We start from the raw sequence: 26,282 nt of genomic DNA, 5'->3' as shown, positions 1-26,282 counted from the left end.
TCTGAATGCAAATCACAATTAATAGCAGGGCTTATGGAGGATGTCTCTACAAATAGTCTCACTTCTCTGAATATCTACAATTGCTGGAAGTTTCATTCCCTCCTTCTTCTCTTTTAATTTTTCTGTAACATTAATCCATGTAACTGCATGCCTTAAATTCACAAGAGCAAAACAGTTGATGCTCACATGCAGGTAATTCTCTCACTTTCCCTCCCCTATTTTTATTGCTATAACTGAAATTTTTTTTATTTTTGATAATTTATTTCTCCTCTTTCCACTTTCTCTGTTTTACAGAATTCGACTCAGAAACRAAAAGGGTTCAAGACATTCTTTCTGGAATGGAGAAACCACAGGTATGTGATCCCAGATTGCCACACAAAGGTACAATAGCAAAGGTGGTGAGTAGATTGTGGTGATTTCACACAGAGGGGAACACTTCTGATTTTTTTCCTTGGTAGATTGTTGCCACTGTGTATGTCTAACTCATTTTGCTGAGCTATAAATCTGAAGGATCTTTTGTGCTCATGGGTGTTTTAGGGCTCTGCCCAGTCCAGGAATTGCACCAGTTTTCTGTTTCCAKAGGACAATTCCCAGTATTCAAACTGTGATGGGGAACTCAGTGCACTGGGGTGACATACGTAGCTCTTACCCCCTCTCCCCTGGGTTTAATTTTATTTGTCATGACCAATTTATGTCTTTAATCATGATTAAATTAAGCTAATTCTATTATTCAATGGCAAATTACTATAGTCTGTGTTTGTCTGAGCCATAAAAGCCCATGAGTTGTAATGGAGTTGAATCACCCTGTAAATAACCCTAATGCTGAGTGTGACTGCAGTCAGGTGAGGTTATTAATAAATCAGGTTGTAAACCCTTTGAATGTCATGTTTTTCTAGTCTGGTGTGTCAAATGAAAGCCAGAAGAGTTCTGTAGGTCTGAATGGATGGTCCTGGRGGAAGCAGTCATGGGGCAGAGGGAGACAGAAATCCCAAAGCACAGCCCTTCTCCTTTGCTCTCTCAGGGCTCAGGCCTTTCCTTGTTCAGCTGGGGACAGACAGGGAACAAATAACCAAATAAATAAAAAATAATGCTGGAAAAATTAAAAATAGGCAAAAATAATTTTCCTTTAATCATACCAAAAATAGGATTTTTTTAAAAGAAAATCTACACTGAGACAAACACTGGTTCAATAATAATGACATTTACTGAGGTGATGTTGGGAATTATCTATTATTCTCTCTCTGTAACTTTGACATTTGTGAGTAATTAAACTCACAGGACTCTCACAATTCATTAATTGCTATGAATGATTATGTGTGTGTTTAGTCAGTATTACATCTGATAGAAATATATCATATTATGCATAAACAATCATCTTGGTCGTGTTTCTTGGCAAATCTTAATGCTTCTACAAGTGAGAAATAAAACAATGTATAGAAAAACAACAGAGAAAAAAGAAATTTTGTGAAACAGAGGAGACACAGAGAGGTGAGTCAGTGGCAAAAGGGGGATGCTGTGTCTGCAGCACATRGATTTGATTTGTCCAAGTGGGCAGCTCCCTCCATCCATGGGGGGAACCCAAATGAAGGGAWGGAGCCATCCAAAGGGATCAGCCTTGTGAGCATCTCCTGCAGGAGARCTGTCCCTGGGGAGTGTCTGCATTGCACAGGTACCTCTGTGAGTACAAAATATACACACACTTTTAGAATTATTCYTTCCTAAAAAGTCTGTTTTCAATARTGTTACCTGTTGGAGAGATGTGCAGCCAAGCTGTAAATTTAATCAGAGCTTTGTCCCTCTAACAGCCAAAATTTTWAAAAAAACACCTTTTGCTTTTATTCCCCCTTGCTTTTGTGTAAACTGAAATGTGTTTTTAATTCACCTTATCACAGACAAAGTGAGCATTCTCTGAAACAAATACCTTGCAGAGGGGAKGGAAACTTGACTCTGGGTTTCCAAAGTGTCTGTGTCTGACGTTTCTGTGGCTGTTGGGGGGCTGTCCCCCCGTGGGGAATCACCACAKCCCTGTCAAAGCCCAGCTCACACATCAGCCTTCCTTTCCAACATCAGCCTSCTCCCGCTGGCTTGCTCTGCAGAGAAACTCATATTTAATCACGGGGGGTTTTTGCCTAAAATTGCAGGATTAGAGCCATAATTTAAAAGCAGAATCTTGACCCGGTAATAACCGTGAATTCGTTTGACCCCCGAGTCTTTCAGAGCTTGCCCTCGAGGGAGTAAATGAATGTTGCTCACAGTGTCGTTCTCACACACACAATGAGCCCCTGAGCTGCACGGTGCCTGTGAATGCTAACCCGGAATTTGAAAGATAATGAAAGTTGCACAGAAACATTTTTCATTACCTGAAAGACGGGAAGGACCCGATACTCATCAGTCTTGTAACCTTATTGAAGTGGTGCAGGAGCTGGATTCTTTCCCAGGGGCTTTTATGGAATAATTATTTACACCACCGAGTTTTGATAGAGCAGAAAGGAGGCATTTACTGTGTAAACTGAGAAGTTTTCAGAAACTAATTAACTGTGCTTTTCACCAGACGTACAGAACTCCTTGTGGGAGAATCTTTTGTTAGGTCTCAGCTGAAAGGCCCAGCCAGTCCTCTTCAAAGCAGTGCAGTGATTTTGGGGACAGATGAGACAGGCTGGGGGAACTCAGAAGCAGCACTAAGGTTTACCTGCCCAGCCTGGGAAGAGCTGCTCTGGCTGGTTGTATTTTGGACAGATGGAATTAGGACACTGTTAATGAACAGTAAGCTGGTTTTTATTGACAGGGACATATTTCTGTCTGCAAGTTCAGAAGGGCCGTGGTGGTAGCTGGGCTGTTTTTTGCAGCATGRAGAGGGCTGGTGCAGGTCTGTACCTTTGGGAAGGTGGAAAAGTTGGAGGTAAAGATACTGAGCTGCTTTGCCAAGTGCCTGCTTGTAATTGCCWACATATCATAACCCCATTTATTTAATTTGCCCTTTTCCACAGCAAAGCTAGTGCTTCCTGCTCCAGGTAGGAGTTCCTTGGTAAACTGAGTGGTGGCTTTGGCTGCTGAAGGAGATCTTGGCAGGTAGCTGTGATGTGATATCAGCCTGTTGGTCAGCAGATAGCTTTATCTCCAGCCACACAAACAAACCCGTTCCCAGCTGACGTGCGCAGCCCGGGGAGGGAACACATTTGCCTTTTCTGCCTTATCTCTCAGACAGTGACCCCTCACTCGCTTTCCTCCCCTTGCTGTGTGTGCTCAGACCGGTATTTCACCATTTCTGGTGTTGTTTTTAAACTCCAGCAGCATTTGCTGTGTACCTRTGAGCTCCAAGGCAGCCAGAGCCGCTCCGGGTGCTCCTTCCCTCGGGAATTCATGGAGCAACTGCTTTTGGACTTTTATGCTCTGTCTGTGTGCTGACCTCACAACAACAACCTGACAGTTCTAGCACCACAAGATACTTTCTCTTTATTTTGAGAAATCTAAGACCTAACTTTTAGCAGATTGCCCAAGTTCACGGAGGGCCAGAGCTTTGCCGTATGCGGAATATATACGTGTGTCCTTGGGAGTAGTCATAGAGAAAAACATTTCAATAGAACATTGGCAGGATATCGTGCCTCCAGCTCCAAGTCTGTCTGAATTTATGAAAAACAATTATGCAAGCATATTTCCATAATAAAAGAAACTGCATGTTGGTGGGCTGAGCTGGCATGATAGTAATGTCTGTTAAAAAAAAAAAAAACCAGCTAAAAAGTCTATTTGGATTTTATTATTCAGTTTTCTGATCAAAATATTATTTTAAATGCAGATTTTTGGCTCTTAGTATCTCTGCCATAATTTCATTTACGTGTGTGTGTAGATACACATATATATCTCAAAAAAATTAATTTATTTGTCTTATTTGAATCRTTCAAGTTTCTTGTAAGGTATCTGATCCAATATCAGGGTTGACAGGTCAAAGGTTTTAAAATAAGCATTGATTTCATAACATCAGAAAAATACARTAAGAAAATGCCATGAAAGCAAGAAATACCATGAAAATTTGTCAAAGCATTTGCATGTCCATATTTTTTACAAAGAAAGCTTGATATTACTTAAAACGTCTTGCCTTAAAACTTAYTTTTCACATTAGGTTGGACAAAGGTTTTCTTTTTTTGGCAAGACCTAAGTGTGCTGCTATAAATTAAAATCTCTAACTTTTGAGATCATGGTGTTTATGATGAGACACTTCATGGTGTCACCTACTTGTCAGGCTGTTAAAAATGGATTTATGACTTGCTCAGAAAGAATCTGCTTGATATATGGATATCAGAGACAGCAGTTGCAGCGCTCATCAGCTGGAAGCAATGTGTTTCCACACGAGAAGTTAAATGTTCTCCATTGCATAAAGATATCTAGAAGCTGGATTTGTAAACAGGCAGTCCCTGAAATCTGGCTGCTGATACTTCATTCCCAAATAATTTGTGGGTGAGGGGTTTCACTTGTCTCAACAAAAGTTAGGAAATGTGTAACTGAGCACCTGCAGCGCTCGTGTTACACCTTCTGAAATAACATCTTGCTCTTCGTGTTGCAAAAATCTGTCAGAATTATAGATGTAGTGCAATTTGTTACATAGGGAAAATAAAGAATATAAAATCTCAGTGTTTGGCTCTTCAATATGGAGGCTAACTAAAAAATATTCTTTATATATTCACTATGATTAAGAATAAAAAACATCATTATGATGACAAGTGGAGAGTTTTGGTGGAAGAGCATTTGAGGCTCTGGAGATGCTTTSAGGCTTCCCTGGGATGTTTCAGCAGGCTTGTATGAAAATGTGCTGCCTTTCCCAGATAACCAGTGCAGCTCTTGCATTTTATTTATTTTTCTTTTGAGACAGTGGCAGGGGGTGTTTTTCATTCTTCTTTTTGGCCTCATAACAGAGTTCTGCTCTCTAGGATGCTGCTGCTGTGTGCAGCTGATGWGCCAGTGGTTCTCCTGCTGACCAAGTGATGCTAATTCTGTAAGCTGGGTGAACCTGGCTCTCCAGGACAATACAGTGCCACTGGTGGAGTGATAAAATTATTTTGGTGCAGCGGTTTTAGGTGTTTTTTCCATGTTTTATTAAAAGAGATTCCTCACCTGTCTGCCAAGGAAGTGTCCTGCTCAGGGGTGGCTGCAAATCACACACAGTCCTACTCTCAAAACAAAAAGTGATTGATTTGCCATGTAGCTTTTAATTGATAAGTTGGACTTCTATTATGAATTTCCCTTGTGCTTTTGAGCCAGAATAACTTTTCAGCTTGAATTGGCTTTTTCTACTTATTTGCAGTTGGATTATTGTGGTTTCAAGCAGCAGGAAGGAGCAGGATGACTGAAAAAGCCATCGGATTTTTTAGCAAAGCTCCCCAACAACAATTTTAGGAAAATAATTGTGTACAAAACAATTTACAGGATAAAGTTCTACTTAGTTTCACTCAGTTCAGCAGCAGGTACCTTCAGAGGCATCCTCTGCTGGATGCTCAGACAGTGACGAGCCATTTCACTGCAGGGGAGCCTCTCTCTGTACTCCTCATCCTCAGAGATTATTTTATACCATGAATCTGTGTTTTTGTTTGTGTTGTTGATCATTTCTGACCTTACACTTTCCAACTCCACCTTTGAGATTTCCATTTCACAACAAACCGATTGTAAAGATGCAAGCAAAAAGCAAATACTTAAGGAATAGTGCTTTTTTCTTTTTTTTCCTCAGACGAACTGATGTTTCTTTTTACAGGTTACAAATATTCAGGCAAGAACAGTTTTGCTCTCCTGGTCACCTCCCAGCGGCCTTCTCAATGCAGACAGACACAACAATGGTTTGCCTTACACCTGTACCTACGAGGTTGCCTTATCAGATAAAGGGAGGGATGGAAAATACAAGATCATTTACAGGTAAAACCATCATTTTTACCTTTTTTTTTTTGTTTGTTCATTAGTAGTAAATTTTCTGAGCTTTTTGAGCTGGTTGAGTGCTTGTCCCCATCCCTCCCCTCCAGCACGTGGCAGCTCCTGCCTGCGATGCCATCACTCCCATTGCCAGTGAAAAGGTTMCTTTTTCTTTTATGTTAAGTGTACACCACGCAGGCAGGAGAGTSGCCTTTCTAATGGGCTAATTTTGTGTGGACTTGCAGAATTTAGAATGGTAAAGCTTATTATTGCAGCTAACGAGCAAAATTTGAGGGCTTTGCTGCTTTGCAGTGTCTTGGATGAGCAGAGGAGGGAGTGCAGCAGTCAGTAGATTACAGAGGCTCCCCAGAAAAACCCGAATCCTTGGCTCTCAGCAGCCCTCAGTAAAAATTGTGAGGGATTTCTCTGTGTCTCCTTGCAGTGATCCTCTGAGCTCATTCTGTGATCAAGCACATATGGTGTTGTGCCTTTCTTTTCCCCCGCTAATGACGTCTAGGAAAGAGAATTTGGAGATGTGACCTTGGCTGTTGTGAAATAGCTAATCCTTCCCAAATCTCATTAAATAAAGTCCAGGTGATAGAGCATTTAAGGAATTACCTCTTGAGACCAAGCCATCTCCTTTCTTAAGATGTCCTGTGAGTTAGGGTATTCCTCTTGGTATGCTAAAGGCAAGCCTTGGATAATGCAAAAAGGGTGYATTAACCAGGAAAAGGCTGCCTGATTTTACTTTTTTATTTTCCTGGCATTTCCACCACCTGTTTTTTGAGCCAATGTGAGCATCTCTGCAGTTAAATATGTGCTGCTGAGCTTTTAAAACGGGAAGGACGCTTTCTAGTACTCCTTGTGCTCGTTGGTGTGGTGGCTGCACATTTTCTCCTGGTTATGAAATGTTGTGCATCTGTTTTAAAGCTGCTGGTGGTGATGTGTCTCCTGCTGCTGGCCAGAGCTCAGCCTTCAGCTTGGTGTGCTATGTTCCATCAGGAGCAGCAGTAATTGTTATTACTACAGGCAAAAGAGAGCCTGCAATATGTTGAAGACATTGTCTTTGCAAGGAGGTGCACTCGTTTCAGAGGGGAAAAACTGGATTTGCAGAGCGCTGGATTATATGAAATAAAAAAATAAAAGGCTTTCTGGTGGATTTCTGGCAACCCAGCAGGCATGTGCTTTCTGGTGGATTTYGTTCTATTGATTTTGAGACATCTCCCTGTGTTTGTCCAGCTAGCTATGAAATATTTCTTTATGCTAAATTGAGAGCTTTCTTGTTTCCCATATTGTAATAAAATCATGAATAAGCCAAGCTCTTACATGAGATGGCTATTACTTATTAAGCACTGACCCRTACCTTAATCTTCACAGAATTGGCAACACATGACTGAGCCCAGTGTTCATTTACCAGCAAACAAGCCAGAAGGAAAAAGAATAGCCCTAACTATGCTGGCTGCTTTTGAAATTAATAGATTGTATGCTGGGTTTTTTTTTTTTTTTCCCTAAAATGTCTAAAGCACTTTGCTTTAAGTTTTCTTGGCATTGAAGGAGAGCTGTTTGGGTGTTAATTAAATGCCTCCTTGCCGTGGTCCTCACAGGGAGTGTGGTTCTGGAGGAGAAAGCAATAAGTGAAAGAGTTGTGCAAGAAATTCTGCTTCTTCCTCTGAAGTTCAATGGGTCACTTTGTGTGAAGTATTTTGAATAGGGAATATTCAGAAAGTACAACAATAATGTTTGGGTTTTGCACTTTTCAGCCCTGGGAGGGTTGAAAAGCACAATGAGCTTTATACAAATATAAGCAAAATACAAGATAGCATTGAAATGAACCCATATATTTAGTTTACTGAATAAGTTGATGTGATAAATTCTTTTCTTCTGTGCATATGGAGCTTGATGAAGTTTTCAAGAAATGTGAAATATGTTGACAAATCGTTTGTATATAATTTGCTACTATTTCTTTTTGAAGGAATTCTTTTTCTTCTTTCAAATGGTATCACTAGAAAATTACTACCTGTGCCAAGTGTGAAACTGCTTTTCACAATTTATTAATTTGTTGGGTTTGGATTTCTTTTCTGCAGTGGAGAAGAATTAGAATATAACCTAAAGGACCTTAGGCCAGCAACAGATTATCACGTCAGGTGGGTTAACATGAATAAGAATGCTAGATATAAATAATTTAAATATTAACTCTTCCATTATGTGAGAATAAATGTAGAAGTTTTTAAACTAAATATATAGTGTAGTTCAAGAATTTCATGGTCACCTCCGTAGGAGTGTTTTTCGGTGGTTTCTAAATATTTTACRATAGATTTTATCATGGACTATGAAGTGCTTTTTTGAACAGTATCTTTTCTGTTGTTGTGTCAGTATCTTTTGATATGTTTTGAACAGTTTCTTTTCTGTTGTGTTGTTGTCATTGCTGTAGTAAAAGGCAGAAAGAACTCTATGTGTCTGTATTTCTGTAGGGTTAACAGGCCTGGAGTACGTGGTATGAAAGTGGGGTATTTGAGGTTGTTTAAAAATTTGGCTTAATAAAGTGCTTCTTCAGTTCGTGTAACATGGAAAGTACTCCAGCATCCTTCCTTCATAAGTAGGCCATGCTTGGGGARGTAAATCTGAACACAGATCCATCTGACCGTAGCCATTTCAGCATTTATTCCAAGAAAAAAAATGGATTCACACTGACCTGTGTTGATACTTTCATAACATATTTCTCTTTGACTCTGAAAATGTGTTTTACACATTTATGAATGATTAACACATTCTAGGTTTGCTCTCTGATGGTTTTAACACTGTCTGTGTTACCTGCTCATGTTGCTTTTTTTTAAAAGACTTTATTTATGAACCAAGGCTTTGAATTCACATCCTGTTCACTCACCCTCAATATCCTTAAAAAAAAAATTCCTTTCACTCCTGCCTATTGTTCCCTTCTGTTTTTCCAGACAAGGGATAGGTTTGCACACCGTTTCCCATCGAGGCTGCTCTTGTTTGTAAAACTTTAAAGAACAAACACTTTGTTTCTGAGCTCTAAAAAAAAAAATTCAAGAACCAAACTGTGTCCATCTAGCTCTGACATTATAGATTCTTTTGATTTTTAAAGGTAGTTTGTAGTGGAGCACTGAAATKAATTTTGCAAGTAAAAGCACAAGACCAGAAGGAACTTCCATAAATAAGGRAAAGATGCTGCTCCCGAGTTGGGCAGAATTCTTGGCTTTAGCAGCAAAGGGATGGTAACAGGGAGGAGAGAAGGTTGCAAAACACTKTTGAGCTTCCTTCTGTGGGCTTTGAACATCTCTTTTGAAGCCAACTTCAAACATCAGCGAGGTCACCATGTGCAGCTGGGCTGAGGTTTTGGTCATTTTTAGGGGCGTTGTGGGTTTTTGCCACAGGTTCTGTCTGACTTCTTCCCTCTTACCTACAGTTCCCTCCACCTTCCTGTGGGTTTGCCAAATTATAGCTCATTTGTGAGCAGTTCACARTGACTTCTGTTCAGAAAGAAGTGTCTCAGTACAAAAGTCAGGCTTGCAGAGCAGCAGCAGGTGTTTGTGGTGGAGCAGGCTGACTCTGGACAAGCCGCTGTTTGCTTTCCTCCACAGCTTTTTTTCTTTTTTTTTCCTTCACCAAAACTGCATTATRTATTAATGACTGTGAAGAAATAAATCTGTTGAGTAAAGAAATTTATGAGGCCAGCAGTTCCTGGGCAGATCGCCCTGGGTCTCCTTGACCTTGGCAGCATCTCTTGGGGCTTTGTCTCTGCTGGACAAGGTGCTCATTGCTGCCCTGCTGGGACAGCCTGGAACGCTGTGCTTTCACTGAACCACCACCTGCTTTCCCTCAGGTGTGTTGTTTTGGTGCCCTTAGGGCTGTCTGTGCTCAGTTTTGCAGAAGATGCCCCTTGAGCTGTTTTTTCACACCATTTTATTTCCCTTCTGCTGTGGCTCACGCTCATTCCCAGCACATGCACACAGCCCTTGCCAGATGCAGACTCAATTAATTAATTGCATTTCTTGTCCCTGCTGCCTGCTAACAGGTGATGTGTAAAGCAGCACCAGATTTCTTGTCTGCCTCMCCCAAAAGGTTTGATTCTACGTAGGTGGCCATTGTACATGAATTACTCTTATCTACTGAAAACAAATTTAGAAATTGCCCTTTCTTTAGGTCTGCATTCAAGCCCTACAATAGCTACAGCCAACTCAGAGGTCATTGTCTGGTCATGGCCTGAACTTTTTTYATGAGTAGAAGACTTCCAATTTGCACTTTTCTTTTGCTGTATGGAAAATGTGAAGGGAAAAAAGAACGTCATTAATTTTTCGGAGAAAAGCACCTCGTGAGGAAGTGCTCAGCTATATCCTATTTGCTTTCCCATTTTATTTGGTATTGTATGTTCTATGCTAACATATAGAGGATTTGCCTGAAATCTGATTTGCTTTGAGGATTTTTAGTTTATCAGARCAGTGTTGYTGAGCTTTATTAGTTCTGATCCATRGAGGTCCACTAAGTTTTGATGGCTGAGTTCTGTAGGAGAAGATTGTACCCAAGGAAGGAGACCAGCAGATACCAGCATTCAATGTGGTATTAATGTGAAATAAGTGTAAACCAGGCATTAAAGTTGATACCTTTTTCTCTGTTATATTTTAAAGAGGATTTTAGCACAGTGTGTAGGAGCCTGGCAATAGGCAAATAGTGGTGGGAAGAAAAGATAATGTAGATAACTCAATGATCTATGGGAATATTTGTGTAAAACACTCTTTCTCTCTGCTGTAAATTTGTTTTGAATTTTTGTGTAAAGTGAAATAAAATAAGGATAGCCATTGGTGTGTGATAAGTGAAATTAGGGGATGGTGTCGCAGTGGGTGCTTTGGTGGTGAAATGCTGTGGCTGAGGCAGTGCCACTGTGACTGTCAGCACATTTATAACCCCTCTGAATGCTSTTTCCAGGGTATATGCAATGTACAACTCAGTGAAGGGATCCTGCTCAGAGCCAGTGAGCTTCACCACTCACAGCTCAGCACCAGAGAGTCCCTTCCCACCCAAACCCTCGCACAGGACCAAAAGCTCCATAACCTTACAGTGGAAGGTARGTGACACTTGGATCAGGGGAAAAATACTGACAGTGAGCATGAATGTTGGAAATAATTGAAAGCTGAGACAGTMATTTTTCAGTAAGGGACTTGAACTTGCTGTACTCGGACAAATCCCTTCCTGTGCACTGAGTTGACTTTTAAAATGTACGTGTTTCATTATGTCCAGCTTCTTCCCAGCATTYGTTAAGAGGTTGCCAAGCCATGTGCAAAGCTTTGGTTTCACTTGAAACTGTAGTTATTTGCCTGGGGGAGGTGAAGTCGTTTTCTCTTATTCCCCAAATCACCTTTTGTTTATTTTTGTTCGTAGGCACCCATTGATAACGGTTCAAAAATCACCAGCTACCTTCTGGAGTGGGATGAGGTAAGCAGTAACTAGTGGAAATAAATACACAAATAAATGGCACTCAGACTTTGCAAGGATTTGCTGAGTAAAGAAAAATAATTCAATGCAGGAGAAAGCAGAAATGGGAAAATGAAATCCTGATGGCATTAGGTAAAGAGTTGGAAAGGTGAAAGAGGCAGCGGGGGGTAAAACTTTCCATTCAGTGTATTTTATACAGAGACAGCTGTTTCTGTACCCTTGAAATCTTTTATCACTCATTTGGTGTACTTTATCCCTTAATTAGCATTACTTATGATTTAATTACTTGTGCTGTATTTTAGAGTTCCGTTCGTGATCTCTTTCTTTCTTCTGGTTGCTGAGTGCAGAACAAACACTTGTTCCTGCCTCAGAGGAGGAGAGCCACGATCTTGCAGAGAATGTGCTCAGGGTCAAAATAAGTGTCCTTTGTGTAGTGTCAGTCAGTCCCTTCCAGACACAAAGGGAAATAAGTTCTCTCTTGAGTATCTTCCTGAGCACTGAGCTGTCCCAGTGACAAGATCATGTGCAGGATTTGTTGGAGGTGGGTTCTTGATAGTCCTCCCTCTGCCCCCTAATTACTTTGTATTTCTGCAAACAGCATGAGTTCCTTTTTGAAGGAAAAAAGTAAATATTGGGTGGCAGAAAGGGCTTGGACAGCACGTAAATAAAAAAAACCACGAGTCGGGAAATTAAGCACATGAAAGGGTGTTTGGTTGTAAAGTCTGAGAAACATCTCTTGAGGTCTTTTGTAGTCTAAAAATATTCTAAAGGGAGTATTCTGTTATGAATAGTTTTCCACCATRGCATTAGTAACACATTCCCTGCTCRTTCTGCTGCGTGTTGGGTGTTTGGAGCAGCTCACTGTGCAAACATTTATTGTGTGCACTGTCACAGTGAGGAGGGTCTGCATGATGGCAAACCCTAACCCTAGCCCTCAGAACTTTAACTAAAGTTAAACAGTAACTGCAGAATRACTTGCTGTCCCTCTGCACATCATGGAAAGCCAAAGGTTGTCACTGAAGAAGGGAAAGAAGGGAGTGTCAAGTCTGGAGAAGGAGAATAAAGAGAGATTTCTCCAAAAGGATGGGCTGGGATGATCCCATTAGACCTGGTACACCTTGGCTGTGCCCTTGTGATCCYTTCCAAGGCTTCCAGTAACTTGGAACTGAGAGAGAAATGGAAACACGGATGGTTCCGAAAGGGAAACAACAGAAGGTCTGGTCAGAAGAAAGACCATTAGCAGATAATTAATGCAGTGCAAATACTTGTAATGTTACTTTTGAGTACATGAAGAGTAGGCACAATTTTGGAGAGATAGGTAACATGGCAATTCTATAATGCTTTTGTGCTGTAAACTTTTCCATAAGAGTTTTGTCTTCAGAAAGAATGGTTATGACACCTGTTTTTCACAGAGCAAAAGTAGTTTGGTTTAGSGTAGTTCACCTGGCAATGGGAAAAAATTAAGGTGTCCAGATTCCCTGAGTCTGCCTGTTTTAATTACCTTGTTTTCTCAGTAACAAYCCTGAAATTGGAGATGATAATGGATAGCCAGCCAGCACAGATGAAAGAATAATGGTCCTGCACAAATTAATTTGGTACATCTCCAATGGTCTGACAGGACTCCTGGCTGAAATGTGGCTGTCAGGTTCTGAGACAGTTAATGCCACAGGTGTAGCTTCTCCAAAAGTTCTTTTTTTTTTTTCTGATATGGGATAGAAATGCAATTTTGATCACTGAATTGAAGCCTGCCATTAAAGCTTATTGAAGGAGAAGTCTGAAGATGCAGGCTGGGTTTGCTGGAGCCTAATCCCATGTCTTGGTGGGCTGGCAGGCTGCTGCACTCCCTTCTCTGTGCCATGGCAGGTTCTGCCTCTGCCATGAAGTGCTGTAGCTCCTGGAATTATGGCAGCTGAGCACAGAAGAGAATTCACTCTCAGTGCCCCAGCTCAGTTGTGTAAACTCCACGTAAGCAGGAGCTCTGCCCTCCCCACAATGCCACGCTGTGTCCTGGGGAAATCAAGGAATACATGGAGGGAGGCACAGGAGAAGCCTTGCCAGGCAGCGAGAGCGTGCTGCCAGATCTCAGCTAGAGCAACATTCATCAGCTGCGAGGCACAGGGTGAAATATAAACAGCAAAATCAGCCATCAGGAGGAAATTAAATCGTGCAGAGCAGAGAGGGCTTTGCAAGAGCGGAGAGCAAGAAATCCATGAGATGATCAAGGTAGAGGAGATGTGGAGAGTGGTGGAGGCATCCTGGCAAACACTTCCAGCTGTTCCCCAGTCACAGCAGTGTGTTCCCTTCTTGTGTTCCCTCCCTCCTGCAGCCCCTTGGTGCTCCCTCCTATTTAGGGGTCACAGGTTGTGTCTGGGGCAGCTCAGATCCGAGGGTGTCAGATGCTCAGCAGTATCTCACTGGTTCCTCCTGGTTTTACAGGGCAGAGGCACAGCTCACAGTGTGTAAAATGCAACCAGGAGTGYAGGTGGCATCACTTGTGTGTGCAGAAAAGGAATTGTGGCTGTAAAGCAGCAGCAGAGGTGCYGTGTTTACAGCCCCAGGATTAGGTGAGGTGGGGAATTCTAGAAGGTTATTCTGCTGCTTATGTCACTGTGCCAGCCCTGCCCAGTTTAGTTCTGAGGTTTGGGGTTTTTCCTGACCTGCAGAAGGATTGTCAATATATAAATCTATTCTTGCTATCCATTTTCCTATCCCAGTTCAAAGTAAGTGGTTTGTAGTGTGATGGTGCTCCATGTTCAATTAGAAAACACAAATGTTTTCCCTTTACTGATCCAATTCTTTGAATTGTAGTTGTAATACCTTGCTAATGAATGTTATCTCTTCAAATGTCTGAAGAACTCTGAAGGACACTTCATTCTTTAATAAGAGAGTAAAAGATCAGTTCAGCAAATTGTCACTCAGATTTGATAGATGTACCCTAGGAAAATTTCCTCTGACTCCAAAGGAGTTAGGATCAGCCCCTGGCTCAGGTATTCTGRATTTCATTGGGATTGGAACATGCTTGCACAGGTGCTGGGGTTGGTATTAGTTTTCTATCAACAGAATCAGTTAAAATTAGTAATTAAGGAAAACTTCACCTTCTGRCTCTTTTGCTGTGAACWTTGAACTTAWAAACCTGAMCYAATCAATTGAAGACTTGGTGCCAGKATTKATGATTCAGGGTAAGCAAAAGGCTAATCGGGGGAAAAAATAGCATTAAAAATATACCAAACAGWAAACATGACTGTAAAGGAGGTGATGCTTTCCCTGATGCCAGCATTCATCAAAATCAGTAAACTGTAACTGCATTGAAAAATGCTGCTGGCACTGCTGTAAGAACCAGGCCTTTGTTACTAATTAGATGTGAAATGCTCGTTGTGTGATTAAGTGGTAGTAAATAAATGTTTCTCTTGTGTATATGGATAGGGAGAGTATCCTATTCATTCTCTATGGGAAAGGGCTGGAATGTTCCTGAGCCAGAGACAGGGACATCCCTCTCACGCAGTGTGTGTCCCTGTTTTGTGTACAGCTCAAAGCAGCTTTAATTCTTATCCACTAAGCAGCTCATTTTAATTTACTCGAGAGAGGGACAGATACAATAGCACACTATTGAATGATTTGATGRTGGATAGTTAATAATGAAATTTATGTAGAGATAAATGGGGATGGTTTTGTTCTGCCACAAAGTTTTAAATTTCTCGAGGTGGCAGAAATGTGTTGTTTATCCCAGCTGGTAATTTGAGCCAGGTRTCCCAGTGGTGCTCCCCCAGAATTGGGTACAGGGAGCTCCASGTTTGTGTTTGTTCACTCCCCTGCCCTCTGTGTCTGTTCTGTGGCTGTGCCACCCTTGTGAGACATTCAGGAGGTGATAGAATTGGGGTTTGTGTGTGATTTAGGATGTTTTGTAGGTCCTTTGCTGTCTTCTCAGTGTTTGTTACTTGCATCACTGACACAGCAAATGCTCTGCAGAGATCTTGGGGCGTGTTGCRCTAATTGCTGACAGTCTGCTCCACAGCCCTGTGTCAGATTGAATTTCAGGCTGTTCCTTTTTATTGCCAGCATGGYCCAAACACAGAAGCCAGTGCTGGTGTATCCTCAGCAGATGTGGGTCGTGCAGCCTGCTCACAGATGTGCTGAGCTTTGCTGCAGCCCTTTCAGCGAGCTCTCATGCAGGACTGTGCCCCATTCCTGCCCTGCTGAACCTCCCCTGGCCCCTTCTCTTTTTGTGTTTATTGAGTGGCTCTGCTGCAGGGAACTCAGGCAACAAAACCCATTGCAAACCTCAAATCCCTTCCTCCATAAACACTCTCCAAAGACAATCGAGCACCCTGTGCTGAGTGAGTATGCAGCTTGAAATATTGCTGAAATGGCAGGCAGAGCTGTTGTTAATTGTGTTAAAACACTGTGCTGGAGCATTGTGCAAACCAGAAGGGGTTTGTGGAGCTGGACTGTCCCCATTTCCTCAGGCAGGTCCATCACAGGGTGGGCTGGGCTGGAGGAGAGAGGGAAGGCAGGGCTGGGGCAGTCTGACAGCACTCTCCCTCCCAAATCTGGGGATTAGGAATACTCACAGAAATGATACAGTGTATTTTAAGCAATTTACGAAACATTATTTGAAGGATTAAAAACTTGGATGCCGAGTGCACAAAGAATAGGAGAAGGATTCTGGGAAAGCTGTAAGACTCTTGGGTGGCAGCCAGTACCAGCCTGCCAGTTGTTCCTGTCTATAATTATGCCAGCATTAGTGCTTTCATAAATCTTGGGAGAGAAGGAGCGRAGAGGCTATTTCCAGGCTATTAATGCCAGGATAATTAGAAATATCGGCCAGCCTCTCCAATTAGTGCCAATAGAATCCAAAATACCAGCCAGTCTGAGTAATCTGAATACCAGTTGGTCTCTGAGTGAGTCTGGGGAATGTACAATACCACTTCTAGAAGAGAAATATATACAATATCAGGGTTTTTACTGTTCTAAAGTTAAGGATATCTGAAATGTTTGGCAATCTTGGCCAAGTTTTACCCAACCAGTCTGACAAATGAGGGTTTGCTTGGCCCGTTGCTCTCAATTCAGGCATTGTGCTGTAGGTGAGATTTTTTCATAATTTTCCTTTTTAGCCAGCATTGTTTTACGGACCACATGCTTAGCAACCAGTCACTTTGTTCTCTTGGAAAAAAAGCATAGGAAAATCATTTTTAAAAGGCATTCTTAAGCAGAAATCCAAAATAAATTAAATGTTTTTAATTATTTATAARCAATGAAGTCATTAAAGAGTTGAARAAAAATTAATTTTACGTAACTCAACCTGTAAAAGAGAGTTTGCATGGGGAAAAAGATTCTATTTTTAGCAGTGCTGCACTGATGAATGGMTATTTTACTGAACATAAGATTTCTAATTAGGTTTTGTATAGTGTGCATATTAAACATATTACTGCTGAGCCRAGGAGTGTGCTCACCTATTATTTTTGACCTAAAGAAATTCCAGCATAGAACTCTATAACTAGGAATTCCATCACAGCACCCCATAGGCAATGACTTTAGATCTGAAAAGGTTTCCTCATTTACAAAATGTTTCTGCTTTGGGTTTCACGTTCTCTTCCAAGTCCACCCCTTAATTTGCTTGAGCTGTGCAGTGATGCTGCAGCTGGAGCTGGTGGGTGACGTTGAAGGAAGTTTTGTGTGAAGAAGTTCTAGAACAAATGTGGGCTCACAGTGTGTAAATAAAGGTTCTGGTGTTTGCCAGAATCCTAAATGTCCCTTCAGTGCCTCCACATTGCTGTGTTGTGCTGGAGATGTGCATGGATGTTTCCAGCCTGATAAACACATACTGGAGATTCACTACAAACATTTCAGGGAGTTTTTGCTTCTGTGTCACAATCTGAGGGAGAAGAAGTAGAAATTGTCCGGGGTTGGAGAATGGGCCAGTGAAAAATACGTGTCCCACTCAGGGAACATTTCTGAAATCTTTRGTGGTGATGTTCTGGGGGAAGAAGAGTTGGTGAGAGGGCAGAGCCAGCCCACAGCAGGTGAGGCTGTTGGCCACAGGCAGGGATGCCTGTGTAAACAGTAAAATTAAAATTWAAAATKGTACAGACACGTGCCAAAAATAGTRAAGGGCTCAGCAGAGCTTTTCAGTCAGAAGAAGTTGCAGAGATGGGCATAACCCCATCTCCTACACCTGCTGGAGCCCACGGATGTGCTTTGTCAGGCTTCTGTTCTGATGTACTTGTAGGTACTTCATAATGTACATTATGTCCATTAATTTTGTATTTAAGTATTGGAATTAAAACTCCTTTCAACTGCTTCTGGTAGATATTATTTATGAGGAGCTGAGCAGTCCTTGTCCTTTCTCCTGCAAGATTTCAAATTGACCATTTTCCACATGTGGCATAGGATGGGTCCAGATATTCTTTGTTATTTTAGGGTCTCTGTCCCACAGGCAGCTCTGGGGTGAAAACTGGGGTGGATTGATGAGGTTTTTGTTGTGTTTTAAATGTAATGGGGTGGGGGAAAGAACTTGTGATTGTGCTTGAGGGACCAGCCAGGACCTGAGGAGGTGTTTGGGGGCTGGAGCAGTGTYTCCATCACCTCTGGCTGCTGCCTGRTGTTGTCTCTGCCAGGATGGATCCATATTCCAGGTCATGGTGATGTGCAGCTCCCATAAATTATCCTTGTGGCATCAAACTGCGTTAACAGATTGCAAACTTCCCAACAAATTGTGTCCACTCATCGCATGCACTCATCGTGTGCTCTGGGCAGTGGGGTGGGTGCAGAAGCTGAATATTCCCCTGGGATGAGTAAATGTTTCCCTGGAGAGCACGGGGCACACCCAGCTTGTCCCTCTGGCTCTGCTGGACCGTGGGGAGCGAGAGCCCTCTTGTGGGGTAGAGAATTCCTGAAACAATCCCTGCCAGGATGGAGCCSTGCAGGACAGTGCCTGCACACAAACACTGACTGTGCCTTTCCTGAGCTCCTGTCACCGAGTAAATTCAGACTCATTTCACTCATAATTCTCCCACTTTTTTGTTCACCAGTGGGATAATCTGTGTTAAACGTGGAGCTGTAGATACAGTCCCAAAGCAGGTGAGAAGAGGAGGGATGTGGCAGCAGGCTGGCTGTGCTGATCTGAGTGACTTTCAGTGTGCAAACATCTCATCCTGACACATTTAACAGCTCCTTCAAAATAAGCACGGTGTGGTTTTGCTTCCCAGCGTTCCGATTACAGCTTTCTCTCTTTCCAGGGAAAGAGGAACAGTGGTTTCAGAGAATGTTACTTTGGGAGCCAGAAGCATTGCAAGCTGACCAAGCTGTGCCCAGCCCTGGGTTACACTTTCCGCCTGGCGGCGCAGAACGACATCGGTACAAGGTGAGCTCCGCAGGGCAAAAAGGCTTTCCTGGCAAAAAGTGGCAATTGGAAAGTTTAGCTGTCCATGGCAACACAAAGAGGAATTTCTGGGGAATTTTTGTTCCTTTTCTCTTTATGGTTTTGAGTTAAATATCTGACATTTGCTCTGTTATTAATGCTCCAAAGCAAGTCACGCTTTTCCTGGTGATATTCTTCACCTCCCAGGGAATTGCTGTGTGCCTTCAGCACGATGAGATCAGCCTGAGCAGATAGGCTCCTTTTGAGGTGTTAAATGGTGTTTTGTGGTCTATTCCTAATACAAAAAGAATACATCTGTTATGTAAAATTCCCACTGGGGACCTCCGTGAACCAAGAAAAACAAGCAAGGCGAAGTTGAGTTACAGATTTTGAAAGGAATCTTGATATRTTTATTTTTCTGGTTTAAAGCAAAGCCCTTCTGTCTCTTTTCAGCAGCACAGTCCCTTCCTTCTTCTTCAGGGCTGGCTGATGGGTGGGAGAGCAGGGGGAGACAGACTGAGAGGGCAGGCACATCCAGGGCACTGAAAGATGCTTTAACTTCTGCTTTYCCTTGCATGAGAACAAATGCACTCAAAGATGGTGAGAAATCTGACTCAGTTCAGTCCTGTGGGAGCTGCTGGGAAGCACTGGGATGGAATGTTGTGCAGCTGAGGAGCAGAGTGTGCCCAGAGAGACTTTGTGCTGCAGGGGCTGTGTGTGCTCCTGTGCTCAGGGAAGTGGAGAAGGCCAGGAAGATTTTGGCTGTGGAAAAGCCAAACATGCAGTGCCCTTATGTGCCCCTCCATTGTCCTTCCTAGCCAAACAGGATCTAATCATTATTGCAAGGACACCAAAAGAAACACTGCTGGTGTGTAAGTGTGTGTTTTGTGGAGGGAGACTCCTGTATTGTTCTCTCTTCTGACACACAAGGCTCTCAGAGATAGATGGCTTTAGAAAAGTGCTTTATTCATGTTCCTGTGTTTTCCCTGAGATGGACTGAGACCACTCATGTGTGCCTTTTGGCACAGAGCCCCTTTTCCCAACTTCTTGCAAGATTAATTCCCTCCCTATTGAAATCATACTCAGTGTGGAGAGAGAGAGAGGGGGCTGGAGCTGGAGCTGCTGAGTGTAACTGGAAGGGAATTGGGTTTGTGCAGAGTTCCCACTTCTGGCATCTCTTTTCTTTGCCAGATTCCAGATTTTTAAAATATCTTAGGGCGTGTTTCAGCACTCCCATCCCCCTATTCCTCCCCCCTCTTTTTTTTTTTGTTTTCTTTCTCTTTTTTCTCTCCCCTCAGGCTATTGAGGAGGGAGTGAAATAAAAACTATTTATGGTCAGCTGTTCTGTGCTAATCTGTGAGATAAGCAGCAGCAGCAGCACATGCCTTATTTTTATAGACAGCACTCAAAATTGTGGCATGATAATGTCATATAACACCTCGTGTCATAAGATGGTTTTGGTTTGTTGCAATGCTTGTGGACTTATCATTTCAGATGATTTTTGTCATGTTTGGGTTTTATTTATAGATATTTATATATTAGTGAGTTTTAGTTATAGATGGTTTATTTAAATACAAGTGGGTTTTAGTTATAGGTGGTTTATTTAAATACAAATGTATTTCATCTAATAGGTTATTTTTGAGAAAGAAGATTCAGAATAAGGAGACGTGGCCTTTTCTGTATGTTAAGTTCATGTTGTGAATTTAAGGCACAAAATAGGTTTTGTTCTTTGGAAACAGATTTGAAAATTGCAAAAATGTCACCTTCCATTGAGAGCTCTTTGCTCAGAGTTTGTAGTAGCTGTATTCTGCTCATCTCAAGTTCAGCCTCCAAAAGTTGAACACTCGAGGCTTTATTTCCTATACTTTAGCTCCCCTTTGTTAAATGAGATTTTCYTCTGCTTCACAGTTAATAGTAAGATAAGATTTTTAGGCAATCAAATAATTTTTTCCAATGTTATTGTGGTGAGATCTGTAAAAACGACTGTTAGGACACATTATCCTGCATTCTTTTCTATTCTTAGTTCTGGCACTTCCTAACTGGGTGTTCATCTTTTCCACCTGAGCAATTTGAACATTGTCCAAATGTTTTGAAAATGTGAAATATTTCTGTTAAGTACATTGAGGTTTAGGTTTCTTTAGCTTTGTGTTTTTGTGGCGCATTGTTTATAGTTTGTTTGTTTGTTTGTTCTGGGGGTTTTGGAGGTTTGTTTGTTTGTTTGTTCTGGGGGTTTTGGAGGTTTTTTTGTTTGTTTTTAATATTCCTCTCTCTCTGCTGTGTCTGAGCAGTGGGTACAGCCACGAGGTGGTCTACTACACTGCAGGGAATATCCCTCAGACCCCCTGTGCACCACGGCTTGTTCGAGCTGGGGTTACGTGGATCTCCCTGCAGTGGAACAAGGTAGAAGGATGCACACCAGAAGAGGTGATTTCCTACACCCTGGAAATTCAGGAAGAAGATAATGTAAGTGCTGTGTTGCTGTAAAGTGCGTGCCTTYAGGCTGAGTTTTGATTTATTCATTGAAGATTGCTGGGATGAACACAGGCTGCTGCTTTGGAGGGACTTCCAGGAGTGCTGGGTACTTGGCAGGGTGGAGCTGGGTGATTTGCTCAGCAGAATTAGGAATCCACAGCTAAAAAACTGTGCTGAAAACAATCCATGATTACTTGCAAAGCCACCCTGGATTCTGTGAAGGGCAGCTTGTCCTCAGCCAGGTCAGTGTGCCCTGTCCTGCCTGCTCCGTGGTCAGCTTGTGTGCTGTCATCTGTCACTTCCAGTTCTGCAGCASGTTGAACTGCCACAATTGCTTTTGTGCTTATTTAGCAGCAAAAGTAAATTATTCAGGGCAGCTGCAACATGTTTCTTCTAGAGGAAAAGTATTCTGGCTTTGCAGCTTAAAAGCAGCAATAGTAATAGTAATTAATATGATGATATCTATATGTTTGTTTTTTCTTTTTTTTTATTAAACAGTTATAAAACCTCGTGTGTGTTTTGTAGCTGCAGATTGTAACACAGAGAACACTTTCTCAGACTCCTCAGTTACAGGAATTTGTGTGGTTTTGTTTTTTTTTAGGATAATGCATTTCACCCAAAGTACACTGGAGAGGAGCAAGCCTGTACTGTGAAGAATCTCAGAAGAAGCACACAGTATAAATTCAGGGTAAAATCTTTTTCCTCTCGTTGTTGTGTGGTATTTTCTGCATTGGATTTTTTTTCTAGGTGCTGTAGGGTCCTTTTAGGGCTCTCTCCACTGCAGTGGCTCCACAAGATGTGTCACCCCGAGTGTGGTGTCCCTTGAGGTGGCCAGAGGCTGGCACCTGGCTTCTCTGTGYCTCAGTATATTCAGGAGCAACAAAAAGGAAACCTTACATAAAAACTCCTTTAAATCACAGATTCAGTGGTTTGGGTTGGAAGATCACCTGATTCCAACCCCCTGTCATGGGCAGAGACATTTTCCACTGTCCCAGGCTGCTCCAAGCCCTGTTAAACCTGGCCTTGGGTACTTTGTCCATGGGGCAGCCACAGTTTCTGTGCCAGGGTCTTCCCACCCTCACAGGGAAGAGTTTTCTCCTACTCTCTGGGACAGAACACTTTGTGAATTTGCATGAGGATCTACCCAAAGAATTGGGAAGTTTTTGCTGTGTCCCTCAGAGATTATGCCCTTTAGCTTGGTGTTGTAAAAACTGGTGGGAGAAGAGGGCACTTGCTGCTTCTCTGCAGCCCTGCTTTCAAATTGAGCATGGATTTTACCAAACTGTGTTGGTACCAGAGCAGATTTGTACCTGGTGTCACTGGTTACAGGCACAACTTGAATCTGTTACTCATGGGATTACTGATACACTGAATTACTTTGTTTTAAATAGCAGTTTGAAACACCTTCAAAACAAAAATAGCAAAGTTGTTGTCACAGTTCTCTTTTTTCTTTTATGAGCAAAATTCTGCGAGTTGACTCAGTTACTTTAAAAAGTGACTTTTTTTTTTTAGAAAGCCAGCAGTATTTTTATTGTAAATATGTCATGATCTATTGCTGATGGAGGGAGGGGAAAAAAAAATCACTGTGTTTAGTAAAGAAACATCATGACAATCTAATATCTGTTATTAGAATCCCACACACTTGGGGATGTGACATACTTTCAAGTTTGATGACATTTCTGCAATTACTAAAGGAAATCTGATGCAGAGCTGCCAGAAAAGCAGCTGCAGTGAACAAACTCKTTGTGGTTTTGTTTCAGCTGTTTGCTTCCAACGTGGAAGGGAAGAGTTCTCCCAGCGAGGTGTTGGTGTGCACAACCAGCCCAGACAGGCCAGGACCTCCCACCAGACCCGTGGTCAAGGGGCCAGTAACATCTCATGGCTTCACTGTCAAGTGGGGTAAGCTGCTTCAGATTGTTGTCGTTTTGGAGCTGGAAGAAATTCAAATAAAATCAGATGTCAGTATGTGTTAGAACTGAGGGTTTTTGTGCTGCTTCCCAATCCAAAGCTGAATGTGTTTGGAGARCTTGACAGCTTAATATTTTTAATATTGTAAAAGGTGTGTGGAGACTCTTAATTTTTCAGAAGCAAAAATGTTGTTTTGTTTTTGATTAACTTGCACTCAAGCACATCTTCAGGCTTTCCACTTTACATTTCATGTCCCATTGCAGCTTCACTCCAGCTGCTTCCTTTATTAATGGGGCTTCTCTCTCAGTGCTTTTTCCACACTTTCTGTTTGGGCCATCATTATCCAGCAGCCTTCCTCTGATTCATGCTGAAAACTGCTGTCTGTCACCCACTGCTGCTGTGCATTACTTGGTGTAGTTAATGTGGAGGAGTTTGTGGAGAAGGAGCTGAATCAGAAACAGATTTGGTAATTTTTTTTTGTTATCTTTCACTCCTAGTCTTTTCCTGTTTTTGCAGATCCTCCACAGGATAATGGTGGTTCAGAAATCCTGAAGTATCTGCTGGAGATTTCTCAAGGAAGTCCAGAAGGTAAACTTGAGACAAGTTGTCTCCATTTCCATCCACTATGTAAAGAAGTCTCAATTCTTTAGGCTGTTATTATCATTTATGTCCTAATAATTATCATTTATGTCCTAATAATTATCATTTATGTCTTAATTTCTGTGATTGAAACAGAGTTATGTACTTTGCAGGGTTTCTGGGTGAGTTTGGGTTGGATTTTGGGAAGGTTTTGCAGTAGGGCTTTTAGGTATCCTATTTTTCCTAATAGTGATAGACTTTTAGGTTATATGACTAAATCTAGAAATATTTTTACTTATATTTCTATGCATGTATTTGCATATTTATACATTATACATAATACTTTATTTGTAAATATATGTATTTGCACGTGTCTATGTGCTGTGTCTTCAAGTGGGAAATAATATTCATAGTGATGGCAACGCTAATGATTTTCCTGAAACACATCATTTGTGGAARAACACATTAAGGATTTTCCTTTCTCCTAGACACTCCTAAACTTTTTGCTTTCCATTTCTCTAACTTTGGTGTATCTTATTTTTAGCAAATCAGTGGGAAGTGGCCTACAGTGGCTCGGCTACAGAATATACCTGTACTCACTTGAAACCAGGCACTTTGTATAAACTCCGGGCATGCTGTATCAGCACTGGTGGACACAGTCAGGTGGGTATTACCTAACAGTAAGSCCTGTTGGGGTCATATTTTTCAGAGATCTATCTGCTATTTTTGGTAAAATACTTCCTCTTTCAAAAAAATGGGAATGTTTTCCCTGCAGCACAGTAAAACTCCACTGATTGCAGCTAATCTTATGTTGCTGATTTTTAGATTTCTATGTGTGCCTAATTKTCTTTTCAGCAAGCTGCAATTTAGGGAGATTTGCTTTCCTCAAAACCAATCTGTAGTTGTTTATATTTGCATTAGAAAAGACCATTGTGTTCATCTAATGTGGCCATTTGATTGAAAAAGGCCTAATGTGCTTGGCCCTGTATTGACTGGAGATGCAGAAAGAGGTAGTTTGTTGTAACMATTATCTTTCATATGGCTGAATTCTGTAAATTTTTGAGTTCCCTTTTTCAGACACTGATTCCCATAATTCCCTTTTATTTAAATTCACTTAATTACCTATACTCTTACTCCTCCTGCTTTGGTATTTTTTTTTCTCAATTAAGATTGACTRCTTTAGGCCTTGACTTTATTTTAAAARGAAATTAAGGAGGAAAAGGAAAATTAAAATAGAGAGCCCAGTTTGGAGAGTGCWCRTRAACTCTRTTAATTSTGTTTATAAGAAATGTKCTTGATARCATCTCCTSTCCTTTATTGTTGATATAAATATCCATGAAGTGGCGGGTGTAGAAGGCAGTTTGCTGTGCTGCTCTGTTTCCATGGCTCAGTTTGGGGGTGATGGCCATACCAGGGGTGTAGCTCTGTCTCCATGGCTCAGTTTGGGGGTGATGGCCATGCCAGGGGTGTAACTCTGTCTCCATGGCTCAGTTTGGGGGTGATGGCCATACCAGGGGTGTAACTCTTTGTCCATGGCTCAGTTTGGAGGTGATGGCCCTGTCAGGGGTGTAACTCTGTCTCCATGGCTCAGTTAGGAGGTGATGGCCCTGTCAGGGGTGTAACTGAGCTCTCTTGTCCCGCAGTGCTCCGAGAGTTTACCGGTCCGTACGCTGAGCGTGGCTCCGGGGCGCTGCCGCCCGCCCCGGCTGCTGGGCAAGCCCAAGCACAAGGAGGTGCAGCTGCAGTGGGGTAAGCCAGCACAGCATCCTGCTGCCCTAAAGCTCTGCTTTGGGCTGGCAGCTGCTGATCTTGATCAGGCTGTGTTTGTGCTGCCTGTGTGCTGTTCCCTGGGAGGTGCAGAGCAAAGTCCACTGGAGCCTGAGCAGTCACAACTGCAGCTTCTCATTAACACCGGTGGCTCCGTGTTGGATTTCTGAGCTCAGTGTCCTGCAGGTCTTGCTCTGTGCTCCCATTTTTATTCTTAGCCCTGTAAGCTTTCCTCAATATCTATCTTTCATTTCAAAAATACCATGTGATTCAAAATCTTTTTTTTTATATATTCCTTTGCAGTATCAGCGTGGCAGCAGCGTTTTGCTGCTTCTAATATATAACTTCTTTAAAAAAAATTGAATGAGAGCATATTGAGCGTTTTGGGTGGCATTTAAATCCTGATCCACAGTATAATACACTCAATCTACTGGACACCTGTTGTTTTGCTAAGATGCTGGACTACAGTCATGGCACTAAATTGTCCAAAAATGCACGTTTTTGGGAACACAAGGCACGTGCCTGTTTCCAACAGAGCTTTTTTCGTTATGAGAATAATCTTCCAGCATCCAAGTATTTTTGTGGCATCATTTGTTAAACCAAATTCTGGATAAGTAAATTTACTGACTGTCAAATATATTTCAAAACCAGTGTAAAAATTCACCCAAAATACCATGTTGCTTCCTGGAAGCGTTTTGGTGGCCACTGTTTTTCTGATGTATTCTGTGGCACTGGCTTATAACATGCAAGTATTTTCAAATAAATTGTTTTCCTGGGTAAAAAAAAAGATGCCCAGAACAAAACAGATATATCTGTGTGTGTATCTATACAAACACACACATGTATATGCATTTCT

The 26,282-nt window shown here is 41.8% G+C and overlaps 1 protein-coding gene across 1 annotated transcript in view; it reads left to right on the top strand.

Annotated features, from left to right (window-relative positions):
* FNDC3B (fibronectin type III domain containing 3B) overlaps positions 1 to 26,282 on the top strand; it is a 171,717-nt gene that overhangs the window by 113,388 nt on the left and 32,047 nt on the right. The window contains exons 7-18 of the mRNA XM_057369416.1: positions 295 to 353; positions 5,741 to 5,898; positions 7,977 to 8,036; positions 10,837 to 10,975; positions 11,290 to 11,343; positions 18,579 to 18,703; positions 20,989 to 21,163; positions 21,774 to 21,860; positions 22,933 to 23,071; positions 23,597 to 23,668; positions 24,204 to 24,322; positions 25,303 to 25,408. Coding sequence (XP_057225399.1) covers positions 295 to 353; positions 5,741 to 5,898; positions 7,977 to 8,036; positions 10,837 to 10,975; positions 11,290 to 11,343; positions 18,579 to 18,703; positions 20,989 to 21,163; positions 21,774 to 21,860; positions 22,933 to 23,071; positions 23,597 to 23,668; positions 24,204 to 24,322; positions 25,303 to 25,408 — 1,293 coding nt within the window. The remainder of the gene's footprint in view (positions 1 to 294; positions 354 to 5,740; positions 5,899 to 7,976; positions 8,037 to 10,836; positions 10,976 to 11,289; positions 11,344 to 18,578; positions 18,704 to 20,988; positions 21,164 to 21,773; positions 21,861 to 22,932; positions 23,072 to 23,596; positions 23,669 to 24,203; positions 24,323 to 25,302; positions 25,409 to 26,282) is intronic.

This window comes from Malurus melanocephalus, unplaced genomic scaffold, assembly GCF_030028575.1.
Source record: "Malurus melanocephalus ecotype Western Australia unplaced genomic scaffold, MMel_1.1 scaffold_108, whole genome shotgun sequence".
In the NCBI taxonomy this organism is placed as follows: domain Eukaryota; kingdom Metazoa; phylum Chordata; class Aves; order Passeriformes; family Maluridae; genus Malurus; species Malurus melanocephalus.
Note: the sequence above shows the minus strand (reverse complement) of the source record. Positions and strands in the feature narration are given on the sequence as shown.